The sequence below is a fragment of the Heliconius melpomene genome, chromosome 16 (assembly GCF_056956725.1).
Source record: "Heliconius melpomene rosina isolate 202511_hmr_F chromosome 16, ASM5695672v1, whole genome shotgun sequence".
In the NCBI taxonomy this organism is placed as follows: domain Eukaryota; kingdom Metazoa; phylum Arthropoda; class Insecta; order Lepidoptera; family Nymphalidae; genus Heliconius; species Heliconius melpomene.
Window position 1 is genome coordinate 4,318,891 of NC_140404.1, and position 27,634 is coordinate 4,346,524.

Below are 27,634 nucleotides of genomic sequence, written 5' to 3' on the forward strand. Positions count from 1 at the left end.
GCCATCACATCTGTTTTTGGTATATTTTAAATATATCTACTTCATTTAACAAACTGTGAACTCCCATCATTCCAATTGTGTCCAGTCCAGGTGCGTGCGGTTCTTTTCAGCCAATACATATTTTATAGAAGATAATATTGATGTCAAGATAACGGAACCCATATATTCGTAGGGTTTAATGAATTAGACCTACCTTACCTAAATTATAATTATTCGTTAGGGTAATGTAGCTGACAAGTGGCAACACTAATAATAATAAATTGCTTCTCGTCGCAGAATGATCGCGTACCTAGCCGTCACAGTCACAGTCTCACAGATATTAGACTTTAGAGTGAAACGTAAAACGTCACTGAGTTGAGTATAGAAATTCTTAATGTGATCTTATAAGTTGTATTGAGTTTTAATTAGTGCGTTATCCTTTAATTATTCTTATTATGAAGTTGGTATTGGTTCTATGGTACTTTTAAGTGGACGTGCTTTGTGTAAATGTAGTATTTTAAAAATTACTTGATTACCCTGATTTAGAAATACTAACACAACATCCTACAATTTCTGTGCGATTAATGTATCGAAGAATCTTGTGTGTGCATAAGTGAATCATAGAAGTGATATATTGTAACAAGCAAGCAATTTGAAGTTTCCGGGTTAAGGTAAATGTACGGGAGTTCGGCAGTTTAAGGCTCTCATAACTTTAAACTATTGTAAATACATTATTAAAGGTTATATGAATTTGCAAATTTTAGTGTGATCAAAGTGGGTCTTTTGGCAGTAATTTAATGTGTGAATTATGCGGTTTAACTTAACCTTAATTTTTATATTAATTTATTTGTGGACCTCTAATTTGAACCCTACTTCGTGATAAAATTTAGCTCTGTTTCTAACTTCGTGAGTTTGTGTCCCCTATTTCGGGTCACAAGTTTTTACCTCGCGAGTGAGGTTTTATAATAAAAAAAATTAACACCTTTATTGGTTTGGATTGTAAAGAATTTGTAAATAAAAAAAAATAGGTAGATCAGCTTAACGACATTAAAACTTTCATAAAAAAAATCAAATCAAATTAAATCATCTTCACGCTGTATCCCGCACACAGCAGGATAGGCCTAGGTAGGTAGGTAGGTAGATAGGTAGGTAGGTAGATAGGTAGGAACCTAGTGTTTTTAAAACACTCCGTTCCCCACTTTCTGCGGAATTCCGGAGTCACAGCATGTTAAGTGGCACAACTCAACGCCGTGCTTTGCCTGAAATATAAATTTAAATAAATATTTTCTATTTTCTATACTATTCCTATTTTCATCTCCTGGAGTGGGGATCGAACCCACAACCAGTCGGTTTTACAGTCACACTTTGTACTTCTGCGCCACGAGTAGCCCCAACTTTTATAATTTACAAATTATATAAGCTCAGTTTTAAAAAAACTACATTTTTGAACGTTTATATATTTTTTTATAAAAAATATATAAAAAAACTCAAAATTCAAGTTAAATTTTTGAAGCTAGGTATGCCAGTTTATAGAACTATATATTTTCGCAACCAGTTTGTACGGCGTTTTGTGTTTAGTAGGTATATATTATATTCCTGAAAAATTCTTGAAAAAATAAAAAGATCTTTATTTAGACTTATAACAAGACTAAGATAAACACTATTAACAAAGACAAAGAAGTCAATGTGCTGATTTTACGTAGATTTATTTGTCACGAAGTTAGAGAAAATAATGAAATGTAGGGGATCTTATTTCGTGTTACTGATTTTAGTAACTTCCGCAGTTCTGTTTATTCAGTATTTTTTACATTATGTAAAGTAATCATTAACAACCACGTATATTCGATAAAATACACAACAATAAATTATAAAGGTTGATTAAAAAATAAAATTACATTGGCAGTACCTATACGAATTTAGCTTAAAATTACCAATTCAGGTTACCTTTAAAATAGTAATATAGAAATTTAAGTGGACAAAACATATACCGAATTTCGATCACGAGAAACTTTAATAAATACAGTAACTGATTTTAAGCTTTAAATTTAAATTATCTTAGTTATAACATAAATATAAATTTATTAAAAAGTATTTAAGATTTCCCTAATTCGGTAGTAACACGAAATAGCGGACACTTGATAAATAAAATGTCTGCTATTTCGTGAATCGATTTATTGCAATTTTAAAAGAATTTTATGCTTCCATCTATTTTTTTTTTCAATAAAATGTTTAATTATAGAATACAAAAAAGCATATATTCAATGTTTTATTCGAATAACTTACTTTTGTCTTTCTACAACCTTAAGAAATTCTTACCCTAGTCTTACGGTCGCAAGCATCGCAGACACGTTACAATGCAGTTTGTAGCCAACTCTGCGTTTAAAATGTCGCTATACGCTCAATTTTATCATTAAAATATTGTTACTTAGTTTTTAGACAGTTGAAAGTATAAAGATTATATACCAATATATAGTTTCCGTAAATAATACTTAAATTGCTTATTATTTTTGCCAGAAGCAAAACTCACGAAACCACGTACTATCACGAAGTTACCGTCACTTACCTTAGTAGCAAAAATTACAGTTATATTTTGTTATATCAAATATAAAAACAAAAACATATACCTAGTCAAAACAAATTTAAATTTTCTTTTATATATATTATAAATATTCAAGTTTGTTTTTTTATTGTAAAAAAATATGACAATTATTTGTCTTGTGTTATGTTTATTTGACATAAAAAACTACAATCTATAAGTGAAAGTGCTTGACATGATTATTTTCTAAGAGATTTTTTCTTTGAAGGATGTCCTTAAAGTAATTGATTAGAACTTTCATATCTAAGGTTGTATATTAAATTGACATAGATTTATTTTTACACTTGCATAACACATACTATATAAACATCTAAATATTTTATTCTATTATTATTAACAACTAGCTTTTCCTGTGGCTCTGCCTGTGTGGTAAAATGGAAATATCCTAATGTAAACTGGCCTATTTATGATAGATGGATTGTCCAATAACCAAAAACAGGCTTCTATGTAAACCACTAGGTTCTGAGATTAGTGTATTCAACCAAAAAAACTCTTCAGCTTCATAATAATGGTATAAATGTGTTGAAACAATTATTTAAAAAAATTTTAATCATATATAGGTACATACTTATATAAAATAGGGATTAAATTTTCTGTCCCAAACTCCTGATCCTTTTCAATTGCTGTTATATTGTAAAAGATCGTTTCAAAGCATGTTTTTCATGTTATAACACTTACAATTGTACTTGCTTACACATAATTCTTCTTGATTTCACACTGCTGTATATTAATAGTCCCTCACACAAATATTTTTTATATAAGAATATGATTTCCATATGCATAATTTAAATTCAACTATAATATATTATCAATTTCATAAATAATTGGACTGAAAAGTTTAACTATTAACCTGATGAGTGTAGGTGCAATTCCTACTCGGGGTATGAGCAATTTTCATTTTCTCACAACAAGACAAAGGTCAGCATGGAGATCCACCAGTCACTCCTAAAATAATGTCTCCAAATGTCTTCAAAATATTGCAGTAAGTGGGGAACAGAGTGTCTGAACACTAGGTTCTCCCTGCCTATTGCCTATTGTCTATTGGCTATGAAGCTAAAAAAATAATTAACCAAACTATTTGTGTGACTGAACTACAACAAAGGTTTTTTAATTGTTTGAGAAGCATGGACCTATTAGTCATCATGTACTACTGATAATATGTTTGTGTTATTTAATATGATAAATAGTAATTAGCTACTAGTTGTCAGCCTAATAAAAATATTCTCTCATCAATTTCCATTGAACTTATGAGTAATTAAAATATTTCTGAGATATACACAAGACCAACATGTGGTTTACATATTCCTGTTCTGTCAATCTTCATATAAATCTTTTTTATATTTAAATAGAGTTAAGTTAAGCTTTTAATTTACTTACTCTATGAATGTTTTAAGAGTCTGGGAGCTTATTTAACAATATCATTATTTATTTATAGCTTCAATTCCCTACTTTTTGCCAATATTGGAGACCTTTGGTCAACCAAGCATTTTGGGTGACAATTTTATTTTATTTTTTGTCTGTTTAGTTGCCAAACTTAACCGCATTTTGTCTTCTTACAGAGGAAGAAAACAAAATTTATTCTTCATTCTTCTCGTCGCGTTTACAGTCAGACACTGTCCCATTTCGCCACGACGGCCTCAACAATCTTATTTATTACTAGCAACCCGCTCGCAGCTTCGCCTGCTTGAACTACATAATTATTAGTTCATATTCTTCCTAAGACTAAAATGTAATTTTAAATGTGGCTTATATATATTTTAAACACGTTTTCCGTTGTATTAATACCTAATTATAATATGACCTAAAAATTGCTTCACGTTTTAGAAAATTCACTGTTAAGACACTCCCATCTACACTTATTAACTTGTAGGTATATTGTATGAAACTATAATTATTATTGAAACCTTTAAAATGCAATAGTAAATCTTAAAAAATAATGAACGTGAAGTCGTATTCGTTTGATGGCGATATTAGAAATTCATATAGAGTCAATTTAACATAAATTAATATGTAACTAGCGACACGTTAGTGGCTTCGCCCGTTTGTACTACACCATTATTTATTTTTTTATTTTAGTTACTTTCGTCATCTAATAACATTATCATTTTAAACTCTAAAAAATATCCATACATTCATAGTTAAAGTTTCAGCTAATTTTCAACAAAACACTGACTTTGTCACAATATTGTCGCATGCAATTCTTTATATTGACATTACCTTTTTTATTTATGCACGGATTATAATGAAACACTAAATATTAAGGGAAGTATGCGAAAATACAACAGTGAAAACAGTATTAAAATCGGTAAAGCCGTTGGTCACAAACGCACAGGCAAAAGAGACAAATATTTTATAAATTATTCTTTTGAGAGCTATTCCGTTAATAAATGACCGTAGTTTTTAGCATAATACATTTCACACATAGCAGGGCAGCGTGAAGCGATATTACAATTTTATTATATGCATAGATATGGACCGTTTATTTTGAAAGTGGTGTAAGTCCATTTTTGAGAAAAATGAGCTATTACGTAATTCATGCTTAATTTAATGTAATTTTTTTATATATAACTAGTCCGTGTTAAATTTCTCAAAAAAAACCCATGTTTTGAGCAACTTAAAATCGGTCGGTAAATGAAATTGCATAATCATCGACATACTAATCTTTAATTTTCTCGAAACAAAAGAAAATGGACTTACACCACTCTCAAAATAAACGGTCCATATAATTTCGGGGTGATTCGCTAGTGTACTGAAAATTGTTTGCAACTAGATAATGGCAATAGCGTCAAAACATTGTTTTTATTAGGCCGGTATAAGGCATTATATGACAATATAAGTAATATTAGTTTCATTTTTACATGCGTATATCTCAGTAATTTAGTTGACCCTGTAAACATTTCTTTCTTTCCTCGTAATTGAATGTTTTATCATTGCGGCATCCGGGATGAGGCAGTTGACGTGTCAGCATTATTCAGCCGTGTCTGCACGTACAGGCAAGATAAGTGTTGGACGTATTTATAAGTATGATATCTGCATATTATGAATATCAAACCAGGAATATTAAGTAATATATTGTAATACATACTATGATGATGGAGAATAGCATTTTTTCACTATAAAATAAAATATCAGCTTCTCGTTGTATCCCGCACACAGCAGGGTAGGCAGAGGTAACCTAGTGTTAAGACACTTCGTTCCGCACTTTCTGACGTATTCTGGAGGCATTGCGTGTTCAGTGGCAGAACTCAACGCCGCTCTTTGCCTCGACAGCAGAGCGAAGAAATGGAAAAATAAACGTAAATAAATATTTCACTTCCTCGAGTGGGAATCGAACCCACAACCGCCGCTGCGCCACGATGGCGTCAATAAATATAATTATAAAATATTTCACTATAAAAAAAATATTTTCCCATTTTTACGGTGATATTAATTCTTCAAAAGATATAACTTTTCAGAAGTGTATTAATTATGTAATCAATTGTTAATGCACTCGAAAAGTAATTAACACTATCCAAGTTGTATAAGGTGCAAGTAGGCCTGGTGATTTGCATTCAACTGGACGTGAACGTCCACTGATGGGTCGGTAATAATTTTATGTAAAAATATTTGAAAAAATTCAAAACGTTTTAATTAAAAGTGGAATATTTATTCATTAACTATTTTTATTTGTAAAAATATAACCGGCAGTCTCATTACTCAGAAAGAGACATGACGCATTACCTTCAGAAGCGGCATTTTGATGACAATATGTAAAGCTACCATTTTAGTGTCCATATTCCAACTTCCTGTCTAGTTACGTAGATGAATAGGTGTAAGCAATTGTAGGTACATTTATAAATTTATATGGCTAAAGCGCATACCATACTGATAATTATAAAATTAATATGTTAACATAAAATGAAAGGAAATAAATAATTTAACCAATAATTATAAAAATATTTTATTAAAGAAATTCCAAATTATTTCATTTATATGAAATTTATAAATATATTATGTTGCAACAGTAAGCATAAGGAATTTTGCATAGCGTATTTTAATCGAGTGCTTAAAAAAAACGCCATACGCGAACCCACACGAAGTGACCTGTTTAACTCATAACGGTTATAAATGTTTTGCTCTTCAACATCGCATGGTGTTTTGTCAATATAGCTGACAATTAATGGCTTCTCGCATTTCTGTTTCATGTGTGTGACTAATAGGAACGTACGAATATGTTGTGGGTTTATAAACTACTAGTGGACCCGAACGCGGCTACGCCCGCTTGAACTATACGAATATTTATTAAATATATTTGTGAAATTATTTTCAGTTTTCAATAGAGAGATGCGTTAAGCAAGCTCATTTTGGGTGACGTTTTCTAACAACACACTTTGCAAATCGTTGCTTAGCAACGACGGTTGTTATTAACATGGTGGAATAAATTGCATGTCAAATTAATAAGTATTTTAATATATTGGTTTTATTTAATATTTTCGATATATATATCGAAAATATTACAAATATGAGAAAAAAAAGTATCCTGTGTTCATCTCGAGACCCTCAGACAGACAGACAGACAGAGTTACTTTCAAATTTATAATATAGGTATGGATATAGACTCTACGGCTAAAGTAATTAGGCACTTGTCTAGTTGGTTGGACAGATCAGTGTATTTAATAATTTTGAGGCGCTATGTTTTAAGCGATGTTAATTTAGACGACAATTTGTATGTAACACTATGTCATTTCGTTTTGATAATAGCAGCTGTGGTTTTTCATTTTGTTTTTTTTTACTATCTGTTCTAATATTTCTATTCAAAATGTATATTTAAAACTCTTACTAATTGACTGATGGACAACGCATTGCCGGAACTAGGCGGCATATAACGCTGAAATTTGGCATGAATGTAGCAGGATCCTAGTTTAGGAAAGAACTATGAGTGGATTTCTTTATTCGCGAAAAGAATTTAAATATAAAATTGACAAAGTACATAGGTAAATAAAAGATATAGTTTTATATTTGGTCTACCTAGTACCTACTTATTGTTAGTGATAGCAGATTATGACGAAGCGACCCACTTGTGCTGGTTTCACTTTACTACATATTAGCTGCAGTCTACTTATAAATAATAAAATATTATTTCATATTACTTGTATTCTTTGTTTAAAATTGAGTTATATGAAATTTTAAATAAAACCTTGAATTTATTAATTTCAATGAATATATTGTCTTTAATAAAAAAAATGTTAGAAGTTCCAAATGTGAGTTAATGAAGAAAAAACAGTAAATATAAAGTATCATCTAATCAAATATTAAAGTAATAAACTTTGGTCGCTTGTTATAAGTATCAAAAATCTGTAAACAAAAGGAATAAAAGTAAGTACCTATAATTTTAAAAATACTTTCTTTTAAATAAATATTTTTTTAAACTTTCCACCGTATATCACACTATGCATTTTAATTGTAATATTTGTAAGTACATAATTGATAATTTTAACACGGATTTTTTAGTACCTTTGTTTTATTAACACACACGCAAGTGACCTACATAGCTTAGTTTGAGCAGGCAAGTAACGAAAGTAGCTGCAATACCCAGGACGTTGTTCGTTTCGTAGGTTATGTCGGTCATGCACTTGAAAAATAAGTTTACTTTACATATTATGCTATGTATATACTTTATATTGTAAATAAAATCTATATTACAGAGTTTATATTATTATTGTTATTTTAATTCGTTAATGTAGAGTTATTCCAAAGATTAAATACGTACTTCGCCTACAAACCCCATTTAGGATATGCATATATATTTTTGCGTACAAAATAAATGCGTTTATTAATATGGATTTTTCTTTATAGTAAGAATGATACGTTTGATTTTTTAAACTGTTTTTACCCAGACTTTTTGGTTGGTTGTTGTGTTAAGTGGCGGAACTCAACGCTGCGTATTGCTTTGTAACCAAAACGAAGAAATTAATATATAAAATAATCATCGATTTTTTCTTAAATAATAGATTTTTTAAAATACATATGTCGACTATGATCTTAAAATCATTATACCTGCTCTTACAATAAGCTTTATTGGTTATATTTTTCTATATTTCTTGTTTCTTTAGATGGCCGTATAACCACTTAAATATTTCTATGTCTCATGTATAGTGTAAGAAGTAAAGTATGTTTATTTTCGCTTCTGTGTATATATTTTTTTCTTTTGTTCTAGCAAAAACAATTCACAATTTGCCGCAACGGTCGAACAAGAGGAAACGCTGAATGCATATCGTCACGTAAACGATAGCAAGCAATACATAATATTATGTTATGGGTTTGCGATTTGAAGCTGTTTGAAAGGTAGCCGAGATGTGGAATACTTTGATATTGTTGGCCCTGGCTGCTTCAGCCGGGGCCCTGTTGGAAGGCCCTAACGTGTGTACTAGACAGGAATCGTAAGTATTTCTAAAATATTTTTTCTGTTATATTAGCTACATTTATAAAAAAATATCTTAATTCTATTTAAAAATATTACGAAAAAAAGCAATAATAATAGATACTTTCTTTAACTCACATTATAGTAGACTAACGGTATACAAGTTACACGTTCATAAATTAGAATGTTTGAGCCGTCCGTATTTATTAATATTTTCATTTCTTCGCTATGGCAACAAGGCAAAAGCCCGGTGTTGAGTTCCGCCACTCAATATGCAATGCCTGGTAAAATTTGGCGGAAAGTGGGCAACGGCGTGTTTTAACACTAGATTCCCTCTGCCTATCCTGCTGTTGCGGGAAACAGCGTGAACATGATTTATTTGATTTTAACATCGCAAAAATTGTATAGTGTATTTTTCAAGTTCATTTTTGTAATAAAATTGTTAAATTACGAGCAAGTCGCACAATTGCCTCCTTGTTAGTGGATAAGCTATAAAATGCAGCTTTTATATTTATAAAACAGTCCTTATGATTGTGGTTCGCAAACAAATCAATTAGAAGATTTTTTGAAGTATAAAGTATTTTAGTATCATTAAATAATCGCTAATTACGGATTGAACTATATTTTAAATAGAAATAAACATACATATTTTGAATTTGAATGGTTGGAAAGATTTTCCTCTTATTAATGTTCATTCAGTAGTGATGAGGAATACATATAGCGTTAATGGAGCTGCCATTAACGCTATATTCCTTATTATTATGGATTCTACTTCAAGTTATAGATGTAAGTCCTACCTACCCGACGTTTGAAGGTTCAATAGGTACATTTACAACGAGAGGAATAAATAGACTGAAGTATTTTAATATTAGATTATTTCTGCGTACTCCGCTAAAATGAAAACATGCTTTTAAATAGCAATTTCATACTAGACTATCACTTGTAATACACATTAAAGTAACTGAAAAGATTATCATTTAAATTCAATTTTTTTTTATTTATTTAAGTTATTTGATTTCGTCAAAAATAATTTGTTAGCTGTATAAATTAGAAAGTAAATATGAATTCATAACGTGACTTCGTACTATATATCTGTTATACATTTGTATATTTTATGCATATTTTTCTCTTATCTGTTGATACTCGGAACTAAATTATAATAGTTGTTAGTCCTTCTCATATTATCATTTCGTATTTATTGTTCACTTCTAATTGTTATTATCAGGCCACAAGAGTGTATGTAGAGTTAAGATAAAACTAGTGTGATAAAAAAAGTGTTAAGATTATTTAATAACAACATTTATTAGAAATATAACTATGAATCAGACAGATATCGTTAATTTATATTTACATTATAGGTACTCAACGATAATAAAAGTGTCTGTACAGCAACCGTATCAAGTGAAAGAGTACGCTTGGTGTTTCAACGTGCCTCCACGTTGTTCGAAATACAAGATCAAATTCAAGCAGGTTCTGAAGACGCAGACGCTCGTGAAGCACAGGCCCGTGGAGGAATGCTGCAAGGGTTACACTCCGGATTCTGTAGGGAAACAGTGTATGCCTGTGTGCGTAGAGCCGTGTGTGCACGGGAAGTGTGTGGCGCCGAACACGTGTGCGTGCGCGCACGGATACGGGGGACCCGCCTGCGATATATGTAAGTACATGCGGATTCGTTTTGCCACAATTCGCACGTCAATTGTTGTTCCCGTCAATGAAAATCGCATATGGCTAAGATGAGGGCTGGGTTTTTGTTCTTAAGGGTGTAGAGGAACTAAAAATTACTTTAGTATTAGTATTATAATAAACTATATAAAGGCAGACACACTCTGTTTTTCATAATTTGCGTAAGTATTTTAAGAACTAAGGCCTTTGTATTGTTATCACTTGTTTTTATCCAAACAGGCATACATCCATTGTTCTTAGTATTTATTTATTTATTTGTGTTAAAATATAATATAGAAATATTAATAACATACATTCTATACAAATTTAGTAGGTACAATGCAACTGTGTTCACATCATTCGTATTTGGCACTTCTCTTACGATTTCGATTTACGTATACATATTAACGACATAAAGCCTACATATCACTATTACTTGTTTTACACCGTCGCGCGGCAGTTTCATACAATTCTTGCTTTAAGATGCACTTTGAACAGATCTACGCATGGAGCTTTTAAACTATACAGCACAATTTAATGCAATTTTATTTTTCGGCAGAAAGTGGGGAACAGAGTATCTTAACACTCGGTTCCCTCTGCCTAGCAGGGTAGGGATACAGCGTGAAGCTGATTTTTTTTTATTCATGCAGATTATTACTATTATAGTAGTGGGGCATAACCGTCGTATATTAGTTTAAAATAATTAAGTAATTGATTGTACTATATCAACTTATTAGCTTAACTTCTTATCTTAAAATGATAATAATATAATTACTTTGGAAAGGCAATACATAGAAGTGTGTCATAATGACACATGATACTTTTGTTGTTAAACAAAACATTCCTTTTACATATAGGTATATATACTATGTAGTATGTATATTTAAAATGTAGGGATTTATATCCATTAAAAATGATTTAATCTGAATCTTATAGTGTCATCTTATGAATATTAATACTACTTGATCATTAGCATTTTAAATATATTTTTAATAAACGTAAACATTAAAAAAACAACTATTTTAATGACATATTTTCCAACGTTCTAAAGTGTAGCTACAATATTTTTTTCTTGTATTTTAATAACATAAATGGCCTTTTTTTTAGGCCAGTCATTACATAGGCTCCAAGCACGCGAAAGTTGTAGGTTCCATACTACTATACTATAATCAGGAGAGTGAAATACTTCATATTTTCATGTCCTCGCTTTCGTAATGATTTAAAGCGTGGGGTTTGCGTTCCGCCACTCAACACGCAATGCCTCAAGAATACGGCGAAAAGTGAGGAAACAGTGAGGTTTCCAGGTTGCCGCTGTCTACCCTTTCATATGAAGGATAAAGCATGAAGCTAAAAAAAATGTAGGCTTTACAGCTTAAAGCAGGTTCTAAAACATTGAAAGCGATTCAAAAGAAGTATTTATCTGAACTACATGAACATTTTTTAGCCTGTCCCGCCGGCAAATGGGGTCGGGACTGCCAGAATGAGTGTCGTTGTCTGAACGGCGGCACTTGCGAGCCGCTGACCGGCGAGTGCTCCTGCACAGCGGGCTGGAGAGGTGAAGCCTGCGAGCGCGCCTGCGCACCGCCGACCTTCGGCGACAATTGTGCTGAACTGTGTCAGTGCAAAAACAATGCCACTTGCAATCCGGGTAGTGGTGCTTGTGAATGTTTACAGGGTTTTGTTGGACCTTTGTGAGTGTACTTTTTTAATGTTAATACTTAGTTTTAAGTTAACTGTCAAGGCAAAGAGCGGTGTTGAGTTCCGCCACTCAACACGCAATGTCTCCGGAATTCGGCGGAAAGTGGGCAACGGAGTGTTTTAATACGAGGTTCCCTCTCCTTACACTGCTGTCAGCGGCATACAGCGTGAAGCTGATTTGATTTGATAAACATATAAAATGCAAAAAAAGGATAAAACCAAATAATACTAAAGCAATTTGAAAAACACTTAGAACTTTGTCGCCACGTTTGTAGTCATGTTTTATGAAAAAGTTGAAACACTTTCATATTATTTTTCTAGCGACAATTCAATTACTGTGACCTGTCCTGACCTTCGTTAAGGCCAAGGACACACTATGCAGTTCTACATCGTCTTACGGCAGTTTCTATGTATACAAATATCCAAGATAATAGTTTAAAACAATTTAATTAATTTATATGATTTTAAAATAGCTTTCCCTATCTATCTTTTATGTAAGTTAATATTTTCCATTTTAACTATTGATATTAAACTTATGATAATCTACAAGTTTGTTGTATATGTATGAATATTTCCAAAATTTATATTGTGAAAATCCTTATTTACCAACACATGACTTTGGAATAGCCACGTTATCGAATTCATCAATTCAAAATATTCTTCTTTAACTTATAAAAATATTTATTTATACCAAATACATTACAGTACCAGTAATGTATTTGGTAAATACAATACCAAATACATTACATACCAATATACCATTTTTTTTAACACAGATGTGAAGAAGTGTGCCCCAGCGATGAACCATGTCCGTTCAGGTGTGGGTGTCAGAACGACGGTGAATGTAATCTGTACGCCGGTAAGTGCGAGTGCACCGCCGGCTGGACTGGTAGAGTTTGTGCTAACAAGTAAGTTATATTAAGAATTTATGTTCAATTCTTTGTTTTTTTGGGTTTTACTCTGTATCTCGCATATAGCAAGGTAGGCAGAGCCTAATGTCAATATTAGGTTTGGCCAGGTATAGCTAAATTTTCGAGTCATTGCCTGTGGATGGTTGAATTTATTACCGCGCTTTGTCTTCTTACATGAGCGAGGGATCCCAGCCTCCTCTCCAGTAAGGATGGAACCTACAATTGTTAAGTTTAGTGTCAGTATTTAGAATCTTCCTATGGATCCCTGTAAAATTTAAATGAGCTCTGGCTGTTCTTCGCCCTTCTTTTTTTTTAAAAATAAATGATTTGTTTATATTTATAGCGATTACATAACTAATTCAATGGTGTAGCTGTTCTGTAGGATATATTATTATTTTAAATATTTTTATTCTCGAATTTGCTTGTCATTTTAGATATTAATAAAATGTCTATTTTGAATTATTAATAATATTAATATTATTATTTAGATGTCCTTCAGGAAAGTGGGGGGATATGTGTGAGGAAACATGCGAATGCGCTAACGGTGCTGGATGTCATCATGTTACAGGCCAGTGCCAGTGTGAGGCTGGATTTACAGGCGAAAAGGTTTGTTTTTATTATGTTTTTCTTAGTTTGACGCTGTATCACACATTTAGCAGGGTGTATACAAAACCCAGTGTTAAGATCTCTGTTCCTCCACTATTCTCTCGAAAATCTCGAGGCATTGTGTTAAATGGCGGAACTCAACTCCGCGTTTTGCCTTTGTTGCCTGAGCGAGGAAATGAAAATATTAAATTATTAATTTATCTGAGTGGAAATTGAACCGACGATCGCTACGTTTACAGTTATGTACAATGCTACTGCGGGATGACCTGAATGTTTAATGTGTTTGTTTTAGAGTATAGCAAAGATCTTCGCTATGGCCTTAATAGTTAATGTATTTGTATTGTAGTTCATACTCTTTTCCAACACGTTTATATAGAGAAAGAAGGAAGAATGTTTATATATTTTTAAAAACAATGCACAAAAAATACATTTAATTAATAAAATAAACATAACAAACACTACCATAATGTGTTTGAAATGATACAGTTTTGTAAAAGGTGTGTACACAATTAGTTCTCTAATAAAACTCTCAACCCACAGTGCCTAGAAGCGTGCCCGCTCGGCTCGTACGGCGTGGGCTGCGCGGGGCGGTGCTCATGCGAGCACGGCGGAGAATGCGCGGCCCGCGACGGCGCATGCACGTGCAAGGCGGGCTGGCGTGGCGCGCGCTGCCACCTGCGCGCCTGCTCCGACGGCCGCTGGGGGCCGCGCTGCGACAACGAGTGCGAGTGCAATGCTGCCACTACTGATATGTTAGTGTTATTTTATTTTATCTTCAGAATATACCTGGGTAGAAAGTGGGAATTTAGTGTTAAGACACTACGTTCCCCATTTGCTGTAAAATTTTTGAGACATTGCGTCCACCACTCAAGTGGAAGTTCAATGTTGAATGTCACTTCGTATAGAAGATGAAGTAGATAGAGAGAGGGAAACGGAGCGTAGCACCAGCTAACTTCATCTGTGTCAACTTTACATAAGACAGCGAAAATGTTATAAAAAATAAATGACGTTGGCTGATAGTATATCAGCTGTATTAAGACAATCATTTTTTATAATAAGTGTTCTTATACAGCTTGACGCTACAAAACAATATGCTTATATAACCAGATGGAGGTTTAAAATATCAATATTATGAATTAAGATATCGATATGCGGATGTACAGCGTGAAATTTTAAAAAATAAATGTCCTCATACAATCAGGTGCGACCCGTGGACGGGTGCGTGTGAGTGCGCGGCAGGCTGGAGCGGCGAGTTCTGTTCGCGCCAGTGCCCGCTGCTAACGTACGGCAAGGGGTGCCGCGCCACCTGCCGCTGCGAGAACAGCGGACACTGCTCTCCTGTCAATGGTCTGCAAATGTTTTATTGTTTTATTTTTAACGAATTATATTATTTAGTAATTGTGGCGCAGGAGCACAAGCTTGTGACTGTAAAAGCGACGGTTGTGAGTTCGATTCTCACTCGGGATAATGAATTATTATTTATTAATATTTTTATATTCCTTGCTCTGGTAAAAAAACAAAGCGTGGCGTTGTGTTCCGCTACTTAACAGGCAAGCCTCAAGAATTCAGCGGAAAATAGGGAACAGTGTCTTATCACTTAAGTTCTCAGGTTCCCTCTGCCTCCCCTGCTAAGTGCGGGATACAGCAAGACTCTAAAAAAGAAAAGTGTTATTTTTTTAACAAATGAAACGATGTATGTTAAATTATGAAACTTAAATAAAAGTACAGTTATTTACAATTGGTTTATTGTGCTTTTTATAGGATCAGCTCCCACAAACTAACAGTTCCATCAACAAACCAGATGTGAAAATGAAAATTTTAATTTATTTGTAATACAAACATTGATATTTTTTTTGTATGTAATTGTATAAAATGTGAAAAACTGTATCTTTTAAGTGATATGAGCGAAGTAAATTGCATTCAACTGGGTCACGTTTATAACTATGTCACGTTTTAACTGAAATATAATATGAAATTGAAGAGTGAATTGAAATATTCTATTTACATGTTTGTTAAGTATATATTTTAAGACACATATTATGTGGATACATACGAGTATAACCCTTCACAGACAGAAATTATTCAATAATTACAAATATTAAAGTATATTATTATAATTATTTAATATTTTTTGTCTTAAAATCCTTTAAAAAAATCAAAACACTTCTAGCTAAAGCTTTGAATATGTTTATTATAGCATATATATACAGTTGCAGATGCAAATTTTCTAAATAAATATTTTTCTTTCTTAAGCATGGAACAATATTTAAAAAATGTTAAAAATATCCAGGTTCTTGTCTATGCGCGCCCGGCTACCAGGGGCTGCGGTGTGAGGAGCCGTGCAAGTTCCCGCTGTACGGCGACAACTGTGCCGACACCTGCGACTGCCTCAACAATGCCACGTGCTCGCACGAGACCGGACAGTGCCAATGCGCGCCCGGGTGAGACACCGCATGTTACTAAGCAACTCTGGCCCCAAGATAGGGATGCCCGATGTTAGAAAACATCGATATTTTTTCTGCTAACGGATGATCATCGAGCATCCTTACCCGAAGAACAATGGATTATATAGAAACAGTTAAAGTTGTAGTCTAGACTCTAGATTATCTATATAACAGGATGCCGCGTCCGTATGTATTATGGAGCGTAACGTGACGACCAATCTGTTACCGTATTTTAAAACTGCTATTTTCTAAAAATATCATTTTTAGTATGTTGTAAGAGGACACTCAAACATATTTAATTAAATAAGGAATAATACTGTATTGCTTAAAATGGTTCTGAAACTACTCCGTTTTGTGAAATTTTTAAAACAACAGTGTTCTCTGGGTTATACATAGAAGATAGACACAAGCTATCATGGAAATACGTAACGTAAATCTATGTAATGCTATAATATATTTATTAACAATAATTACTATTATATTAAAGAATTTTTTATAGGTTTGATGGCCTAAAGTGTGATCGACCCTGTGACGGCAGGACTTTCGGATTAAAATGTCGTCAACAATGTGACTGTGAAAACGGTGCCCCTTGCAACCCTGTCAATGGTTAGTAAAAAAAAATATTTTATTAAATTTAAAAATTCGTAGTACGAGTATATTATACTTAGAAATCGTTAGTCTTTAAAATATCACACACGCTCTATTTATAAAAATATGATAAAGCATATCGTTTAACATATGTATACGTTTGCCGCTTATAATAATAAGGTAGTCTAGTTATATAATTTTTATACGACCATATATTTAATGATATTTGAGTATGTACTAAAAGAAATCATAACATGGTTTTGTTTGATACATTAAGTTAATTATAATATAACTACATTTTTGATGATATCGAATTAGCAATTTACGAACGTTAATGCATCAATTATGCTTGTATTCTAAATTTAGGTGACATGTGACATAAACATTTAGTGGATAATAAATTCAATTTCTTCCTTCAATTGGTGTATTGTTTGTGGCTAGCTCAAGCACAATTTTGATTTTATAATTTCCCATTTTCGTTTGCATTTCACAAAAGTTATGAGGTTCAAACAAGAAATATATCGCATAACAAATATGGTTTTATTAATATATTTCAGTTTCACTTAAAACATATAAGAGGGAGGGAGAGATATCTATATATAAATCTCTGACAAATCTCTCTCGGGAGAGAGAGATTTGTCAGTACTTTTTGGTCATTCAACCAGGCGAGTGTCTCTGCGGTCCCGGGTTCGAAGGCCGGCGCTGCGAGCGGCGGTGTCGCACGGGCTTCTACGGTCAGAACTGCTCGCTGCCGTGCGACTGCTCCAACAACGCCGTCGGCTGCCACCACGTCACCGGCGCATGCGTCTGCGAGACTACCTGGCGAGGTAATGTTTGTTTTATATGTTTATAAACCCCGACACAAAAACCTCTTTTGTGTATTTACTTTCATCAACTGAAAAAGAGCTGATGATTTTCAAACGGCTAAACATATTTTCGTGTGTCATGGCTAAGAATATCGAATCATCCGTTTTGGAAATACGATGTAACAGGGTGACATACAGATACATACACAGCACGTCAAAATTATTCCTTTTTTTGCTTTGGGGACTAATAGAATATTTCATTATAACATATGATTCTGACAGAAATCTTATACTCACATAGTCGGTAAACAACACTTTTGTTGAACATAAAATGTATAAAAATTAAATATTATGCCGTATTTATTATTATAAATTAATATTCAAATATTTAAATTTAAACTTTGCAACTGTATTGTAAAAATAGGATACGATACAAATATATAAATGTAAGTAATATTGATTTTTATACAAGGTAGCGTTTACGCGATACTTTTTAATAGACCGGAAAAGATTTTCTTGTCTGATGTCGGGAAAAAAAATAATATAACGGATACTGATCCGCTACTTCATTTTATAATTTGCAAAAAAGATGTTCTTATTACATAATTTGAATATTTATAATTACTTGGATTATAAATGTTTACAAATAATTTGTTTTTTGTATAAACTGACGCTACGTACATATTTATTTATGGTGCGGGAAAATACAGGACACATCAATTACGATAAGCTTTATTGTTTGCACAGGATTCATTTATTTGTGGTTTCAGTGGCTTGTGTTTGAAAAAACTATAATATTAAACTCTATTCATCATTATAATACATTAACAATACAGTCACAACAAGATAAATTTGTTTTCCCGTAATATTCTTGCTAGGCATTGTTTAAAATGTAGTCTTTTTTAACCGACTTCTGTAAGAAAAGGAGGTTATCAATTCGAGTATATATTTTTTTAATAATCTTTTTTCCGACATAATTTCATCTTACATTTTAAGGATATAAACATTTCATTTTTGACTCATTTTGTGTAAAATAGTCTAGTCTAGTCAATAGTAGTTTCATTTCTATATCTTAGAATAATAAGAGTATTCCGCTAAATATCATACATTTATATACAGGTCTCGCGAGGAAACTGGGTTTGTATGGTGAATGCCTTTTTTAATACTTGTTTTTTGTATAACAGATGTTTTAAGGAATACGTCCCTGTATGATACTACATGTGACAATGGAAATATGGCTTCCTATAAAATAGTTGTTAATGATTTACCTAATGGACACCAAAATCCGTACATTCTGAAATGGGAAGAGGATATAAATAAAGTAATAAATATTCAAAATAGCGAATTAAATATGCACGATATATCAGATAAACCCTTTTCAAATGAGCCTTATAGTTGTTTTTATTGGGAAACTAGTAATATGAATATAACACATTTTATATCATCTTTACAAGAAACCGTGAATAAATGGAATGTTTATAAAGGACAAGTATTGCTCATCGTAGGCAATACAGAAGATATAATGCAAGGAAAATTTGATTCATGGACTTTGGATTGAAAACAAAATGGAGGCATTACTAGAAAATATTAAACATATCAAATAAAATAAATGTAATCTTTTTCCTGTTTTTATTTTGATTGATTTAAAATTAAAATTTAACATGTATGTAACTTAAAATAAATTAAGCTCATATAGATATATTTAAAATTATGTATTCTACTACACTTTATGATTTTGAATTAATTATAACATAAAAATACAAGTAATTAGCATTCAACAAAAAACTCCCAGCCCTAAAAATGTCCCAGGAACAAAATAAAGTATAAAATATGGATAAATAATTGCAATGAAAAATGAGAACGAGATGTATTGAACAGTAAAATATTAAATACATCATTTAGTAGTGTTTATTTTTTTATGACACGTTTTTTAATATCTTTATAAGATATATCCATTAATCAATTGATTATCAATCAGTCACTCAATTGTAAGAAAATCTCAAAGCGATATTACGATCAAATTCTTGTTGTTAGAATTGCCTGTAATTTGCATGTATGATCCATATATATTTTATATATTTTCATAGTATATTCATTTATTATTATAATATTTTTTAGACTTTTGATTATTTACTTAAAAAAAATTATAATATACATATGTATTTGTAGGCGTTCGCTGTGAAAGCCAATGTTCGGAAGGATACTTCGGGTCGCAGTGCTCGGAGAGATGCCCATGCGCCAACAACTCGTCGTGCGACGCGGGCAGCGGGCGCTGCGTGTGCGCGGCGGGCTGGCGAGGCGCGCGCTGCGACGAGCCATGCGAACCCGGCACCTACGGCGTTGCATGCAAGCAGGCGTGTCCGCAGCACCCGCTAGGTATTACACTAAAGTATACTTGAGCGCGACGCTAACACAAACAGATGTCCAACTTAATATTTTCAATATTATGTACATGACTGTACATGTACATGTGCGGGGTTGACTTTCGGTTGTGTTGTTGCTTGTCTCACAAACTTCTTAAAGTATTTGACGTGCCCACATGTCATGTCGACGAGTTTCAATGTCAATTCTAAGAATATATGATACCTACCTATTGTCAAGTGACGGCTCTCTTCTTGCCTTTTGTAAGTAATAATTCAGAGTACATTTTCCTGTAATTATTATCAAAGTCCATATTTCAGCTGTTAACGTTCTATTAATGTGCAGAACAGTCATAAAAAAAAATTGTTTATAAACAGAGATTAGGAAAGAATGGATTTAAACATTTGGCTAGAATAACACAATTTATAAACTACTCTATTGACTCAAACACGGCTTCGCCCGCATAAATTTAATATTATATTATAAGCAAATTATACGTTTTCTTTTATATAAATTGTAAATTTTCATTTAAACCACAAATTTCACATTTTTAATATTACTAATAGTAGAATTGAATTTTCCATTTTTTCAGGCAACGCCACATGTGATCCTGTGACGGGCAAGTATACATGCCCCAGCGGTTACACCGGCGTTCGATGCGAGTACCCGTGCCCGCTCGGCACTTACGGGGAGGGATGTGAACAGAAATGTAATTGTAAAAATGGCGCCGACTGTCATCATGTTACTGGTAAATAAATGTGTAATAATGAAAAAAAGAAATAATCACTTCTAAAATATGTGGTTAAAATTATAGTTTAGTTTTTTGTAATACATATTTAATGCTATGTTTGTAGTTGCGCTATGCGTTATGGTCCGTTTATCTGTAAATATGGTGGTTATAGGTTCGATCCTTTAATTAATTATTTTTATTCCCTTGCTCAAATCAGAACGCTGTGATAAATTTCCGCAATATGTTGAGTCTCAACACTAGGTTCCCTCTGCATATGATACATGCGGGATAGTGTTTATAAAAGTATGTGCCTCCAGGCTCGTGCCAGTGCCTGCCGGGCTGGCGCGGCGCGCAGTGTGGCGAGGCGTGCCCGGCGGGTTGGTGGGGCGCGGCGTGCTCGCAGCCTTGCCGCTGCGCCCGTGGCGCGCAATGCCGCCCCAACGACGGCTACTGCCGCTGCCCTCCAGGGTTCGACGGCAGCTATTGTACGCAGTGTTAGTATGCATTTTTATTTAGTTTGAAAAAATTAAGCAGCGCAACGTTTGACTGTAAAAGCGCCATTTGTGAGTTTGATGTTGCTGTTTGATTTTAATTTCTTCGCTGTGGTAACGAGGCAAAGCGCGGCGTTGACGCGCGTTGTCCACCACAAAACATACAACGCCTCGTGAATAGATCCTCAACCGCTACTTAAGATAATGAAAGGAACCTAACAATCATTTTTAAATACTCATTCAACGACATGATAGTAATTCATCGACATATATTTTTTATTTTGGCAATATGGCCATTGGCTACCCTAAACACATACAAATATATGTGGTTAATAATAAACACATTCCATTTCTATACCTCGCGCTGTCGGGTAAGAAGGACATAATCATATAATGAAATAATCTAATATTTTTAATTCCACAGTCTGCCCCGAGGGCTACTATGGCGACCACTGCATGGAGGCGTGCAACTGCCCCTCTCAGGGCAACTGGGCGTGCGACCCCATACACGGCTGTGTGTGCCACCGCGGGTTCATCGGCGACCACTGCGACATACACGCCAGTGACGCAATCGTCGTTGAAGCTGGTGGTACGTTGTTTTTATTTTTTTATTCTTCGTAAGGAGACCGCTGTGACGCAGCGGCAGTGGCTCCCAAGCACTCTGACTACTAAATCATACAATTTTATCGAGCTACAACTCACTAACAGATCTTACAGATTATTGTTAAGTTGGCATCAATGTGGGGAAATTTAAAAAAACCGCCGCTTAAAGATTATTATTAAGAATGATGTTATCAATTCAATCTAAGGCGATTCCCACTCCACAATAATAGAAATATTTAATATTTCTATTTCTTCGCTAAGGTATCGAGGCAAAGTGTGGGGTTGAGTTCCGCCACTCAATAAATGCAATTTATCAAATATTTTATATATAACTTAACAAATTGTAAAATAATCTCATTGTTTAAATTTGTTTTGTACGCGCTAGGTAACGGCAATGCAGGTCTAACAGCGGCTATGGTAGTGCTGGTGATAGTGTGCGCGACGGTGGCGGCGCTACTCCTCTTGTACTACAGGAAGCGCGTGCGCAGTCTCAAGCGGGAGATAGCGCACGTGCATTACACCGCCGATCCTGCCTCGCAACCTGGTATGATATAATATATTGTCTATACATTAAGTTCGACGAGTCGTGGGCGGCCACGACTTGACGATGAAGCTTATTGCAGATTTAATTATATATATTTTTTGTAAATTTTCAATTATTTTCACAATCATGACATATTTGCATTCTTGAGAAGAAACACGTCGATTTGTATAGGTCTAATTTGCGATAAAAATTGGATACTTCCGAATCTCTTTTCAATATTTATTGCAAGAGCCAACTGTATAATTTGATGATACTACAAGTGAAATCCAGTTGTTTCGGGATATAGAAGTTAAAAAATAAAACTTAAAATTGAAAAAATGGAGTTATTACTTTTTTGTTTTAATTTTAATCTTTTTTAAACCCACAAACGTCGCGCTTACAGTCACACGTCCTTGCTACTGCACCAAACGGTGTTATCAATCGGTGGTATAACAATTATTTTATGTTATTATTAAAAAGATATACAATCCTTAATTCGCAATTCCAAAATTCGTAAAATTTGAAATAAATGTTTTTATAGTCTTCCCCTTAGCTCCCTTACAAGTGAAAATAATATATTTTGTATAATCCAAACAGACCAACAACACTTCGACAATCCAGTGTACTCATTCCAAGGTGTCACGCGAGGTGACGACTCTACCACGTTGTTGAACAACGCTACACAAATATTTAATAACTTGGGATCGGGAAGTAAACTTAGCAACACAGCTATGGAGAAACTGAGGATGACTGCCTCCAGTTCTAATGGAAGTAAGTTGTTCTGTCGTAAATATTAGTATATTTTAATATTTGTGTTGATGGCGCTGTTGAAGATTATTTTGAGAATATTGTAAATGATCTAACATACATATAAAATCATCTTTATTTTACTTCTAATGAGCTAATTTATTTACTTTTAAGGTGCCTATGATCCTCTGTCGTCTCTCAAAAATAAAGATGCGGATCTCACCAACCCTAACTTATACCATTGTATTGATGAAGACAACAAGCTGGATCACGTCTATGATGAAATTAAACACAAAGAAGGATATGGTATGTTATCGCATATCAGTGAAGCAAGTTCTAACTGTGGAATAACACTTTAAAAATATGAGACGGCCATGAAATTTGGTACAGTTATAGTTTATATTGACAATTGCCGAATGCGTTAAATTAATAAAATAAACATAACACACACTACCATGTTATGTTTGACAAGACGCACTTTTATAAAGTGACATACACGATGCGATGGCAACACGTATTTCACGCGTTAAAGGGCTCACTATTTATAATGATGTCTATTTCACTTTTAGCAACCCGACATTCCAATAGAAAAAAAGGAACCAAACATCTACACAGCAATAACCACTTATTATATGTACAATTTTAGACAATTATATATATATTTTTTTGCTTTTAGAAATGGAATATGATCACCTGAATTACACACCTCCATCCAACACTTGGAAGCCACACTACCAAAGGATGAATAATATGAATAACGGTGTACCTGCGGGGTCTCAGGAGAGCGAGTTGAGTACTTCAACGCCCCCTATCCCCCCTTTACCTAAACTGCATGGACCTCCCACCGCGCCCCTCACTCCGCCTGCGCCACCCAAAAGAGATAACCCACCTGAAGAAAATAACTCTACTACTAGCCCTTAATGAAATATATCTTAAGCAAGTTATATGGTCACATACATAATTTCTAATTATAAACCCCCGACACAAAAAGCTGTAAAAAATAAAAGAGGTGATAATCGTAAAACGATTAAACTTATTTTCTTGAATCATGGCTAAGATTACGGTCACCTATTTCAAAAGAAAAACCTAAAGTAAAATCGGTATATTCGTTTGGGAGCTACGATGCCACAGGCAGACATACAGTTACACATACACACATGGACAGACATGTCAAACATATAATACCCCTCTGTTTTCATCGGGGGTTATGAATATACTAGTATCATCATTATTTTTGTGAAAATATTAAAATTAATTATATTTTGATATGAATTTTAAAAACCTTTTTGGGTACCTAATTAGTGGAAACGAGTTGTTTTTTGTATGATTAAGGATTGTTCAAATCTTTAATTGTATAATATTCATATAGTAAATTCAGTCAAATGTGTAGGGATAGCTTGTAAGTTAAAATCTCATTTGTTTTTGTAATTTTAATTTTTTACCTTTTATGTGTGTCATTAAAAATACTTATTACTTGATATTTGTAAAGCTTGTGATTTACGGACAGCAATAAAGATATTTAAATATAATATTATATTTACCGATTAATTTAAAATTAAGTATTTTTAAATGTATAGAAATAAATTTTATATTTACTTTTATTAGTATGCATGTATTTTATGCGATCTTGAGGCAATTGTTTAAACATATGTTGTTTTTTTTAAAGTATTTTAACAAATTATTTTCTCATATACACTTAAAAATATATATTATTGTCAAATGAAGACTTGCATGGACAAACATGGCATTTTTATTTTATATGCTTTTAAATTCAATTAAAAAAAATAATAATAAAGGAGGTTTAAATATTGTTAGACTATGCGGGAAATATAATTATTATAAAATATTTTTAATTGGTATATTATTATAATAAAAACTAACTAAAATACACTTAAATTTGATATTTGGCTATAAAGATGTGTTCTATACAACTAAAATGCTCAATAATAAATAAATATATAAAATGTTGATTGCTTTATATAAAATATTATTTATAAAGTTAAGTCTGTGTATTTTTAAGTGTGAAAATGTTGTGAGCTTTTTTTTTGATATAAAGCTTTAAATGATATATCATTTTTATTTTGTTAAATAATTGAATCTGTTAATACATTAATTTAAAATTGATTTAAAAGACGATGTTCATCACCATTTTGTGTTATACCTTTCCATTATAGAAGTGCGGTTAGAATGACTGAACGCAATGGTCTTGGGTTCAAATCAGGGAAGTCTAAATTTGTAAGCGACAAACTGCTTACATGGATTTTGGAACGCCATATTAGAAAGAACAGAACAGAACAGGATTTTGGCACAAGCAATCTCTTAATTTTTTTATATTCTTATACCAACTGAAACAAATGGATGAAAGTAAAAAGAAAATAAATCAAAATAGAAACAGAAATGATCTTCAAAAATTTTAATGCTTATAATTATTACGTTCAATTTTTAAATAATTTAGTATGTACTTTGAATATCATTATATTTTGACAAGCTTTTGTAGTTTAAATGTTAAAATTGTGGATGCACCTGTCACATTCCACTTCAAGGAAATATTTTTTTTTTATTAATTTAACAGTTTTAACGTGTTGTAAATGTATAAATTTTATATGACCTTTTTACTTTATAATTATGAATAATTTTTATTTTTATAAAATCTTATGATATGATTATAAGTTTTTAATTCATTTGAACTTGGAGACATCTATAAGATTTTAAATATTATTAACACATTTGGTAGAAATGTGCGTATTATTATTAATTTATTGACAGAAAGATGCTTAATGATATAATTTAAAGGATTTGTAAACGTAATTTTTATGATTACATAGTATAAAAAGAAATGTAGGAAACTTACACTCACACATCTATCAGTACACATCTGTCAGTCATATATAACGAAAGTTTATAAGTTTATATTTTAATGTTTCAATAAATTTACATAATGTCCCACATAACTTTTGGAATTATGACAACACGATTTTAAACAGTTTTATTTTTTTAAATCAACTGGCCTATGTCCAAAGTGTTATTGAAAACGAAAATACGAGGTGGGTTTTTATATAATATGTACATGTTTTGTATTGTGATGCTCACAAAATTAAATATTTTGATTTTTATCTTTTTTAATAAATAATATCAAATAACATAAAAGTTCAGTCTATTAATTTACTGTAAATGGCTTTAAATATAAACAATATTTCTTTTAGTTCAAAATGTATTATGCTAGTTAGTTTACGACGTCACATGTTCATTCTGCTCTCATTATGTAGAGACAACACAGTATAATATAATTTTGTTATCTTTGAAGAATTGTACACTTTTCTTTTGTAAATATATAAATAAATATTCGTTATTTATTTCAAATTAAAAATTATTATCAATTAAATATTAATATTTTGATCAATTGCCATGTATAAAGTAATATATTTAAGAAAGTATGTATACTTTACGATATCAAACGTATATTTACGGATAATATTAGAAAAAAATATGTATATACGAAATCGAAAAGGAGTTGCTCAATGCGTGCCAACATTGAGAAATTAACCTGTGATTATTTCATACTAGCAGCTCTGTATGGACTTTTGTACATCAAATACTAGTTTTAAATGATTAAAATGTTTTTGTTATTCTTCAAAATGTTTTGTCGCTGTATTTGGTAAAAGTTGTCAAAATCTAGTGTAAAAAATTAACTATTTTTCTCCATTATTGTGGTAATGTTAATATGATATAATGTGCGACAACAAGGTTGTTAAGACAAAGATTAAATAGAAAATCTCTACGTATTTGTTTTTTTGATATTTTTTTATTGGTTTTTGTTTTATATCCTTATAAATCGTATATTTGATATTAATATTAAATAAATAATATTTAGAACATTCTGTAGTATGTTCATTAAGTGTTTAATTTATACTACACTTTTAACTTTACTCAATTTTATTGTCTAAATTTGAAATGAGAATAATTTTCATACAAAGTTAATAATGGTAACGTGATGTTTATACATGTAGGTATGTAGGACACTAATTTACACAGTGTGAGCACTCTTTCTCTACTGTATTCTATCTTACCTAGTGCATTAAAAGAAGAAAGTTAAGCTTGGATTTTTCAAAATATTGACAATACACATTTAAATAAAAAAAATGCAATATTTTAATCTGTAATTTACATTTTTATCATCATATTAAAAATTTTGGTAGTGTCGTATTCTATAAGGAAAGGATACTTTATAAGGTGGTCTTTAGTATTTCTTTGTATTTTAAAGATAATTTACTATTATAATTATGCATATCATTGTATACTTTAATTGTAACATACATCATTCAAAGTGTATAATACGGTGTTAAAGTAATAATTTATAACATTAGCAGCTTTTTATTATTAGCTTAAGGATTTTGTGATATAAGAGTATAGGGTATATTGAAATAAATTAATCTTGATTATTAATAATTCTTGTTTTATTTAATTGAGTTCGAACTCGCGAATTCTAGAA

The 27,634-nt window shown here is 32.2% G+C and overlaps 1 protein-coding gene across 2 annotated transcripts; it reads left to right on the forward strand.

Annotated features, from left to right (window-relative positions):
* Positions 1-259: 259 nt before the first annotated feature.
* Positions 260-27,591, forward strand: LOC146530742 (uncharacterized). 2 transcript variants are annotated; one of them, XM_085198883.1, is made up of 19 exons: positions 260-644; positions 8,772-8,994; positions 10,334-10,629; positions 12,082-12,328; positions 13,112-13,243; positions 13,735-13,852; positions 14,393-14,604; positions 15,054-15,199; positions 16,143-16,293; positions 16,796-16,902; positions 17,550-17,711; positions 19,860-20,066; positions 20,644-20,799; positions 21,099-21,275; positions 21,697-21,861; positions 22,261-22,419; positions 22,996-23,169; positions 23,320-23,451; positions 23,822-27,591. In XM_085198883.1, exons 2-19 carry the CDS (start codon positions 8,909-8,911, stop codon positions 24,064-24,066), a joined length of 3,072 nt encoding a protein of 1,023 aa, XP_085055009.1. In that variant the 5' UTR covers positions 260-644; positions 8,772-8,908; the 3' UTR covers positions 24,067-27,591. The 2 variants fall into 2 exon arrangements, with proteins under 2 accessions (XP_085055009.1, XP_085055010.1); XM_085198884.1 differs by lacking the exon at positions 260-644 and adding an exon at positions 7,787-7,930.
* The last annotated feature ends 43 nt before the right edge of the window (positions 27,592-27,634 follow it).